The following is a 9,798-nucleotide window of genomic DNA, read 5'->3' on the forward strand; positions in this document are numbered from 1 at the left end:
GTGAATGTCAGCATTGACGTCACCGCAGCATTCCCCGCGTTCCTGCCGCCGCTCCGGGAACCGGGAGCGGAGGAGCCCGGCCGGCCGGCCCCGGCGCTCGGCGGCTCCCGCCAGCTCGGCGGGGCCGGGAATTGCAAAGCCATGCTGGCTCGGGGGGGGCTTTTTGGGGGCTACCTGGGACGTTTCCTCCTCCGCCCCGGCACGGTGCCATCGCCTGCTGCCTCTGAGTCATCCGCCTCCGGGCGCCTCCGGCCCGGCTCCGGCTCCGATCCGGGCTGGATGCCCCGGATCCTGCGTATGCACCGCTTGGCCCTCCTCTGCCCCTGATGCCGGGTGCACAAGGCTCGGCCCCGGGGCTCTTCCCGGCGCTCCGGCCGTGCCCGGCTTTGCAAGGGCAGCGCGGGAGCCCCGCCAGCCCCCCGGCAGCGCGTCCTTGCCCAGGCGGATCATCCGCCTTCTGGCACCGTGGCGCAGCCCTCCCTCCTCTTTCCTGGCCTCCCGCTTGCTCCGGCTGGCCGGAGGGGGGAGCGGATCCGGCCCGGAGGAGATTCCTCTGGCGGCAGCGCCTGGAGCAGGGAAGCCCCTTTCCGGGGGGCGAGCTGGGAATCGAACCGGCAGCCTGGCAGTGCCCCTGCAGCCGGGAAGGAGGCTTTTACGCACCYGGTGGGGGGATTTTATGCACCTTTATTGCCAGTTAGTACCGAATCTGGGGCGCGGGGCCGAGCTGCCAAAGCTCCCGGAGCACCGGGACACGATCCTGGTTTAACCCTTCTGCCGGCGGGCGCCGGGGCCGGAGCGCCGCTGCCTCCAGCCGCCTGCCGAAATGCAGATGCAGCGCGATGGTGGATGTGATTAATAATGCAATCAGCGACCTATTTTTCCCGGTCTAACGTGCAGTGAATATGAGGGCTGAATCCTGGTGATTGCTAAACGCCTTTCTATCTTTGGGGCCTATTCATAAAAAAAAAAAAAACCCTCATCAGAACAGTAATCTGATCCAATTTATGCCTTTCCTGATGTTCATCAAACCCTTTCCTTTTAAAATTTTTTTTCTTCCTTCCCTTTCTTCTTCTTTTTTATTTTTTTTATTTTTTCCTTGCACATAAAATCCTTAAGTGGGGCGGCAGCAGGAGGAGGAGGAGGAGGAGGAGGGAGGCTCAGATCTTCAAAGGGGCAGTGGGATCAGTGAACCGGATTCGCGGCACCGCTGCGGCCCCTTTACGCTGCTCCGGTGCCATAAAGGGGCCTTAAAAGCGAGTGTGAGAGCAGCGATATCCCCTCGCTGGGGTCTCGGGACCTTGCCGGAGCGGCAAAAAGAGCCTGGCTGGAGCTCAGGCCGGTGATATTTATTGCTTGTGGTGATTGCGGGTCCCCGCGGGCGAGGGCGGCGCGAGCGTCCGGGTCACCCCCGTGCTTTTTTCCCCGCAGGCAACGGCTACGTGAGCGCCCGGGCTTCTCCGGGGCTCCTTCCCGTGTCCAACGGCAACAGCCTGGGCAAGATCATCCCGGCGAAATCGCCGCCGCCGCCGGCAGCGCCGCCCCAGCTGGCCCCCAGCAGCCGCAAGCCGGACTTGCGCGTCATCACGTCGCAGAGCGGCAAGGGGCTCATGCACCACTTGGTGAGTGCCCGGCGCGGGAAAAAAAMCGAAAATTCCCTGCTCCGGCGAGGCTGCGACGCCGCAAGGGAAAAAAAAACTTGCGTTTGCCGTCGCCCCCCTCCTCGGCCTCCTTGCTCCGCGGCGCGGCTAACGCTACCTCTCGGTTTTCTCTCCGTGCTTGCGCGGGCAGACGGACGACCACTTGGCGCTGGTGAGTTGTGTGCCGCGYGCGTGCGTGCGTGCGTCTCGGGTGCCGCGGGGCCCGCGCGCTTCGCGGCTTTTGGGCAAATCCCTTAGCTCGCAGGCGAGCGGAACGACAGCCCCAAATTGCCTGTTTCTCCACCGATTTCGGAAGAGCCGGGCTGATTTCRGCAAAGCGAAGCGTCGCCCGGGCTCTGCCCCGCCGCTGCAGTTTGCAGCCCAGAACAACCTGGCCCGCTGCCGCCGYGTGAGAAAGAGGGAATAAATCAGGCTTTTCCCATATTAAGGATATTATTTAAAGCCTGTGCATAGCCGCTGGCGGGCTGGCGCGCTCGCTGAGCCCCCTTTGTGCACGGGGGACGGTTTTCGGCGTTATTTTTGTGCTTTAGGGCCCCAGCGGCCCCGTGCCTCRGTTTGCCCCCCTCCGAGGTGGAAGTGGTGGCTGTCTTCCCGCCGATCTGCTCCTCTCCGTTCCCTCTGCCGGAGGGCATTGCCTCTGCGTGCGCGGGAGGAGCAGCTTGCTTAAGGCAAGCAGCAGCCCGGTTAGCAAGAACAGTTTTAATTGCGAGTCGGAGCGAACCTGGGAGAGTTTTGCCCGAAGTGCAGCCCGGCCCTCGCCCAAACCGAGCCGGCAGGTTCAGCCCCTGTTGCGTTTTAATATCAGCCCCCGGCGCGCTCCTTTAGCGGGTTCACAGCCCCCCCCTGCATTTCTCTGCATTGCACCGGCGGCTCGACGTGCAACGCGTAGAGCGGGATCCTGCAGCGACACGCACGCCTCGCCTGGCAGCACGTGCGCACGCTTTTGCAATCGGCCCCGGGCGGCAGCGCGCGACCCGGCGCACCGAGCGATCCGCCCGGCGCTTACCGCGGCCGTTGCACGTTGCAGCCCGGGCGCTAAAAGGCTCCGGGAGCCGGTGGCGTGCCGGGCGGGAGCGCGGGCGTCCTCCGGGATGTGGYCCCGCGTGGCGCCGGGCGCGATTTAAGCTGGGCGCTGCACCAGTCTTCACGGGCTGACGTGTGCCCGGGTGCTTCCGATTAGAGCCAAGCCTCTTGAGTCCGGTTTAAATCGGATCAGCAGAGGCAGCCCGGATTATCTGCCTTGTAAACAGGGCTGAATCCGACCCTCCGAGCTGCCCACGTAGCAGCCCGCAGAGCCGAGGGGGGAGGCCGGCGCGCAGCGGGCCAAGGGCAGAGTTTTTCCACGCTGGACCTGCTAATGCCCGAGTCACCCAGGCCTCCGGAGGGGCCCTATCCTGCAGGGTGCTGAGCCCCGGGTTTTAAGTTTCGGGATGCCAAAGCACCTTTAAAATCCTGAGCTGAAAGTCTTCAGTTTGCATTAGAGGGCAGGGGCTCGTTCGCAAATGCCGGGAGGAGGCTCGGTGCTGCTTTAGCCCGTCCTGTTCCCGTCTGGTGCCTCTCTGGCTCTTGGAGCGGCAAAACCTCGCAGGGAATCGCACGCATCCCCTGGAAAACAGGAGCCCTTCTTGCATCAGAGGGAAATTGGGAGGATCGGTGCGTTACAGGCTGAGGCATCCCGCTGGCGCAGCGACAAGGCCCGCGGGGACTTTGCCGCACCTGGGCAGCCTGGTGACCCACGGCCGCTGCAAAGCGACCTGCAGAACGATTTCCCGARGGTCTAAAAGCCTGTCGGCGGCGCGGTTCGCATTGCACCACGTTGCAAAGAGGCACGTCCGGAGGATCGATCCTGCCCAGCCCCGCAGCCCCAAAGGCGGCTGCAAGAACCTCTCCAGCGGGGCCGCTCACGGACCGGGGTTTTGCAGGGGGGGATGCGACCCACGAGGACGGAGGCGTCCGGGTTGTGACTCCGTCTCTGTTTGCTTCCCCAGCAGAACACGCAGCGGTTAGGCGTCTCCCAAGCAGCTCACTCTTTAACCACGCCGGTTGTTTCTGTGGCTACTCCCAGTTTGCTGACCCAGGGGCTGCCTTTCTCTGCCATGCCCACAGCATACAACACAGGTAAGCACATATAGCACAGGTAAGCGCATATAGCACAGGTAAGAGCATATAGGACAGGCAAGAGCATATAGGACAGGCAAGAGCATGCAACACGGGTAGGAGCCGTCGGCGACACCGTTTCGGGGAAGAGGGAAGCGCTGCTGCAAGCACGTGCCGGGCTCTCCCTGCGCAGCCGCTTTACCACCCCGTGGTGCTTCTGCCGCGAGACGCAGCCGAGCCCAGGAGTTTCGCGGGATTAAAATAAAGGGGAAACTCATTATATAAATAAGGACAACTCTGTTGTATCCACAAGGGCCTGATTCTCTCTTATGCCATGGCCCATTGCACCACGCTGGCAGCGTGAAGGTGCTTTTAAGTGGATGCTAATTAGAGCTACACCCATTTCGAGGCTCCTGAAAGCCACCRGTGATGTTGCAACAGGGGCTTATTGAAAATAAGTGTCAGGAAAGAGTGTCAGGCCCCCCCTCCCCCCAAAAAAAAAAGTTTGGGAAGAATGTAAACCATCCGGCTCAGCCCGGGTTGGTGGGGATTTGGAAGAAGCGGAGGCGACAGTTGTCAAGCCTTTGCCCGAGCGAAGAGCTTGTTCATCAGGAGGTTGTCAAACGTCCGTGGAGACTGTAGGAACTTGCTGGTTCCCCGTGCAACTCGCGCTGGCATTTGCTCAGAGAAGAGTTTGCAAAAATGCAGAAAGCTGCTYGCCTGGAAGAGCCTGGAATAGGCGTGCTGGGAACTCCCTGCCCTAATTAGTAGGTGTAGTCCGGCAGATGCCTGTTTGCGTGTGACTAGTAGGTGCCCCGCCGCGCGGGGAAGTCGTCTCAGGGCCTGCGGTCCGCCGGCGAGCTCGTGTCCTGCCAAAATCCTCAAAATAGGCTTTAATTGGGCCCTGCGCTGCTGCCTCTCGGGGCAGGGGCGGGCSGATTCCAGCTCTCGGGATTTATTTTTCTCCCGTGGATGGGCAAAAAATGTCCCAGCTCAGGCGCCTTAGGTGTCTGCGGCCGGGACGCCCTGGTAGAGATACCGCAGGGTCCGGCCATCCCGACCGAAATCCGTGCTCCGGGCGTTGCCCTTCGTTCACGGCACAGCCGATGCACCGATGCAGGGGCCGGCTCCGCTGTCGTAACCCCCCCCGCCCATGGGTGTCGGGAGCTCCCGAACCGGAATGGCGGGTGCCGGCGGGAATAGCAGCACCAGGGCAAGGCTGAAACCGCAGACGCCCAAAACGATGAGTCGGTCGGGTGCCGATAAGCAGCCGGGAGCTGCGGGCGCCCTTATCAGATGCAGACGCGGCCCTGCGGAGCTGCCTCTGCCCGGCGAGCTGCTCGGGGGCCCCACGGTCTTCCTGGCAAAGTAATTCCCGTGTTTTCGGTAGGATTGGCCRCCTTTGACAACTTTTGCAAATTCAGCCCTGAATTTGGTGGCGTTTGGCAGGGTTTTTCCCTGCAGCCTTCTGGAACGGTGTGACCGTGCCCAGCGCCTGTTTGCCTTGCAGGGGAGCGCTGGGAAAGGTCTCCTTCCCCTTTCCCTACTCGGGTGGGCATGGCCAAGGAAAACGCCCGGGCTCGGATGCTGTGATTTTGCAGCAGGAGCCGGACCCGGGTGGCTTGCAGTGTCATAGCCGGCCGAGCCGCTCTCGCCCCGCCGGGTTTGATCCGTGCAAAGCCGGGAAGGAGCCTCTGCAAACGGCTGCGGGTCGCCGCTGCCTCCCTGCATCCCGTGGCGCGGAAGGGGGGGCCGGATTCGGCGGACGGGGAGCGCCATCTGCTGATGTGCAGAAACGGGCCTGGGGGAAACGTATTTGTGTGGTTTATATCCCATTTCCCCCTGCGTGAGTGGGTGTTTTCTGTGCCAGGGTCCTTTCCTGGTGCAGTCGGTGCGYGTGCGTGAGCGTGCTCAGCTCTGGGTGGACGTGCACGTGTCATTGCGTTTGCTTTTGGGCATAAGCTTATGATTTTTGGGGCCAGCAGAGAGGGGTCCCGTAGCGCCGTGAAACACACGGCAGGATCGGCGACGTGCTTTGGGCGGTCGTAGGTGCGTCGCGGTCCGGCGGATGGGCMTCCGTCGTCCCGCCGCGCCGGGTTTTGGGGCGGCCGCGGCCCTGTGGTGACCGAAGGTTGCGTCTTCGCAGATTATCAGCTGACGAGCGCCGAGTTGTCCTCGCTGCCAGCGTTCAGCTCGCCTGGCGGCTTGTCCCTGGGCAACATCTCTGCCTGGCAGCAGCAGCAGCAGCAACAGCAGCAGCAGCAGCAGCAGCAGCAACAACAGCAGCAGCAGCAGCAGCAGCAGCAGCAGCAGCAGCAGCATCTGGTTCCTGTATCACTAGGCAACTTAATGTAAGTGAAACCGAGGGTCGCGCGGTTGATGTTGCAAAATATCCGGAGGCGGATGAGGAAAACCTCCAAGGCGGCAGCCGTAACCGCCAGCCTGCCCCCGCCCGGCGGCTCCGGCAATCCCAGCCGGCTGCTCCCAGCYTCTAGCAAGCAGCAGCGGACGGGGCCCGGAAGAAATAGGTATCCTGGAGCAGTATCCGCTCGCGTAGGAAAGCGATAGCTTTTAATATCGGAAGCGAACTGGGGGAAAAAAAATGCAAAGAGGAATAATGAGATATTTCCCGTTATCCTCTCTGTCTGTTGGGTTTTTTTCCCCCCCGCTTTTCCTAACGTTTTCCACCCTCCTCTGCCCCGCACTGACCTTGTCCTCTCTCCCCGGCCGCTCAGACAAGGGAGCCACTTGTCCCACACCACCACCTTGACCGTCAACACCAACCCCAACATCAGCATCAAGTCGGAGCCCGTCTCGCCCAACCGGGACCGAAACACTGCCACGCCGCTCTCCGCCTTCCCCCAGCAGCCCCGGCACGAGCCCCCCGGCCGCTCGCCCGTCGACAGCCTCAGCAGCAACACCAGCTCCTACGAGGGCAGCGAGCGGGAAGATCCCGCCCGCGCCGACTTCGGCCCCTCGCTGGGGCTGCTGCGCCCCACGGCCGAGGCCGAGGGCGAGAGTCCCGCGGTCAAGCGCCTGCGGCTCGACACCTGGGTAACGTAACCGGCCCCCCCTCGGCCCGGGGGGGGCAGGCGGGGGGGGGAGCCCAGGGCTGGGGGGGGCCGTAGGGTCGGGGAGGGGGTCTGGCGTGGGAAATGATCCTAAACTGCCTGAGAAATAGCTTTAGGGGCGTCGCGGCTTGTGGGGGGGGGGGGGAAGGGGCACCCCGCTGCTCCCTCCGTCCTCACCGGAAAAGCGGCTCCGGGAGATGCTCGTCCCCGTGAGCCGGGTGGCGGGGGGGGGTTCGCGGCGCTCATCRGATCGGACCGAGCGCCGGGAAGGGGGTCTCGGAGCATCCGGGGTGTTTGCCGGGACCGCGGTCCTCTCCTCCCTGCCGCGTGCCGGTGGTTCCCACGCCCCGGCTCCCCATCCCGACTCCGGCAGCGGAGCCGTGGTGCAGCTCACGCCCGCGGCGCCGGAGCCGTTTCCCTCCCTGCATCCCTCCCGGGGCCGCGCGCCGCAGATTCCCTGCCGGCAGCCCGTGCTGCGGGTCCCGGCGGCCCGGGAGGTGACGTGCTCGTCCCGGCGGCCCTCAAGGCGACCCTGCGCTGGGCGCCGGGTCCCCACGTTTCCGCCCCGCGGCGGCGGCGGCGGCGGCAGGACCAGCGCGCCGGCTCCTTCGGCCGCCTGCCCGCTCTATTTGCACTGGCAAGCTGAAAAAYGGGGGGAAAAACAAGGCTCGAATCCGTCCGTTTGCTACCAACCAGAGTTCAGGAAGAAATCTCAAAATCTCACGTCACGTGCGACTCGTTCCCGCTCTGCGAGAGAGAAAAGCTTTAAATTAGTAAAATAGGAATAAATCGCTGATTTGTATTTAGGAGTGCAATTGAAATAACAACCTTGCGATTCCGTGGGAAGGTTTTCAGGCCCTGACCGATACGCGGGAGCGGTTTGGGAAACCGGCTGGACTTTGAGGTGGTTCAGCGGAAAGGAAAAAGGGCCCAAGGGAAACGGAGAAGCTCCCTTCTCTCGCCGGCTGCTCGGTCGGGTTTCTCGCGCCAGCGCGGCCGGGCCGGGCATCGGCGACGGAGCGGAGCCGGGATCGCTTTGCATCCCGGGATGCGACCCTGACCCGCTCCCTGAAATCACTGCGACAAGCTTGGCAGGGCTTTGGGCTGCCAGGAACCAGGAGCGCGGCGCAGGCAGGGTCTGGAAATCGCCATCTCTGCCCGCTTTAGCCTTCGCGGACGCCGTGATTTTAACATCAGGCCCGGACTGAGCCGCGTGAGCGGATGCTGGGAAAGCTGCCGCCAGGTTTAAGGAGGATGGGAAAAAAAAACAACAAAATCCTAATTCTCTAAGAGTTGGGTCTTTTAATCCTCGACCTGGCTCTTTTAAGGGAATGCATGTTAATTCGATCCCAATGTTGTCCCAAAGGCCTGAGCTGGGATGCGCTTTGCGTGCAGGAGGGAAGCGCCTGGCGTGGGAGAATATCCCGGCCCGCTCCCCGGCTGCTGCCAGCCCCTTCCACGCTTCTCCTTTTTGTCCCGCACCCGGCTGCCGCCCCGTCCTGCTCGCCAGCCCGCGTCTCCATCCATCCATCCGTCCATCCGTCTGGACTGCCGGCGGCGGCTGGGTTTGCTCAGGAATCTCTCGGGAAGGGTTACGGAGCCGCGGGCTGCTCCGGTTCCCACCGCCGCCGCTGCCAAACGACACCAAACCTGCCCGGATGCTCCCCTGCTTTTTTTTCCCCCCACGGCAGACAAAGCCTGGATCCGTTCCCGCGGCTTTCCGCAAAGGTGCTTTGCTCCCGGCTTTCCCCCCGCCGCGCGGAGCGAGAAGCCGTGGTCGGATGCGGCATCGCATTCTCGGGCGAGAATAAGGAATCTGGGGCGGGCGACGAGCATTCCCGAGGCTCCGGGGCAGGTTTTGTGTGGTTTTGCTAAAAAAAAAACCCAAATTGCCCTTTCCTGCTCCCCGCCGCCCCGCGTCTCACCCACGCGGCAGCCGAAACGGGTCGCATCCTCTCCCGGTGTTTCGGGTTCCCGGTCGGGGATGCGGAGGGGGGCGACGGCACGGACCATCCCGGGCGGACGTGGAGYGGCACCCGGCAGCCTCCGGCATCCCGGACCTACCCCCGAGTCCTTCGCGCGGCCTCGCTTCGGAAATGAGGCGGCATCGACGGCGTCTCTCATCGGTGTCGTTTTATTTTATTTTATTTTTTTCTCCGTCGCTGCCCCCGTGGGGGAAAAGAGGAAAAAAAAACCCAGCAAACGCACGCGGACGTTTCCTCTCCCGCGGGAAGGGCGGCGGGGCGGAAAGCCCTCCGCTCCGGAGGCGCCGCAAGGACGGAGAGCGGGACCGCCGGGCGCTCCACCGTCTGCCCGCCCCGAGCATCGACACAAACCTAAGGAAAGCAACAAAAAAAAAAAAAAAGGGAAAAAAAAACAAACAAAGAAAAACCCATTTTTGCTCATTAACTCCATACCCTGACTCCCACATCCGCGCTTCCGCCGAGGGCCGGGAAGTGCAACGCCCTCGGAGACGGAGCGCGCGGAGGAGCGGCGCCGCGGGAACCCGGCGGGACGCGGCGCGGGAACCGGCTCCCGCCGGCGGCTTTACCTCCACCGACGCGGGGGTTGGCTTGCTGGGGGTCTTCTTCTTTATTTTTGGGGGTGGGGGGGACGGGGCTGGGGGTTATCCTTATTTTTTCCGCCTGGGTCATTACTCTTTATTTCCCCACAGACTGTAGAAACCGGTAAACTCCTAATTTTCGAAAGACAACGAGAAGAATGACAATCTTAAGCAACCAACACCCTCCTTTTGTGCTTCTATRAATATGTTTCTGATCTTCTAATTTTATTTCTCGTGCTCATCTGTACTGTTGACAGTTACAATTGTGTATAATTTTTTTTTTTTAATTTGGAATTTTTGCGTTGTATAGGGTTTAGTTTTAAAATATATATATATATATTTTCCATTTTTTAAAGAGGGGTGTTGCAAAAAAAAAATTGCACGATTTAAATAACAATAGTTAAAATGC

At 62.0% G+C, this 9,798-nt stretch overlaps 1 protein-coding gene across 1 annotated transcript in view; it reads left to right on the forward strand.

Moving 5' to 3' along the window:
- Positions 1-6,847, forward strand: part of MEF2D (myocyte enhancer factor 2D) — a 32,738-nt gene extending 25,891 nt beyond the window's left edge. The window contains exons 9-12 of the mRNA XM_026073895.1: positions 1,429-1,619; positions 3,647-3,776; positions 5,902-6,106; positions 6,491-6,847. Coding sequence (XP_025929680.1) covers positions 1,429-1,619; positions 3,647-3,776; positions 5,902-6,106; positions 6,491-6,818 — 854 coding nt within the window. The 3' untranslated portion in view covers positions 6,819-6,847. The remainder of the gene's footprint in view (positions 1-1,428; positions 1,620-3,646; positions 3,777-5,901; positions 6,107-6,490) is intronic.
- The last annotated feature ends 2,951 nt before the right edge of the window (positions 6,848-9,798 follow it).

This window comes from Apteryx rowi, unplaced genomic scaffold, assembly GCF_003343035.1.
Source record: "Apteryx rowi isolate R43461 unplaced genomic scaffold, aptRow1 scaffold_379, whole genome shotgun sequence".
In the NCBI taxonomy this organism is placed as follows: Eukaryota; Metazoa; Chordata; class Aves; order Apterygiformes; family Apterygidae; genus Apteryx; species Apteryx rowi.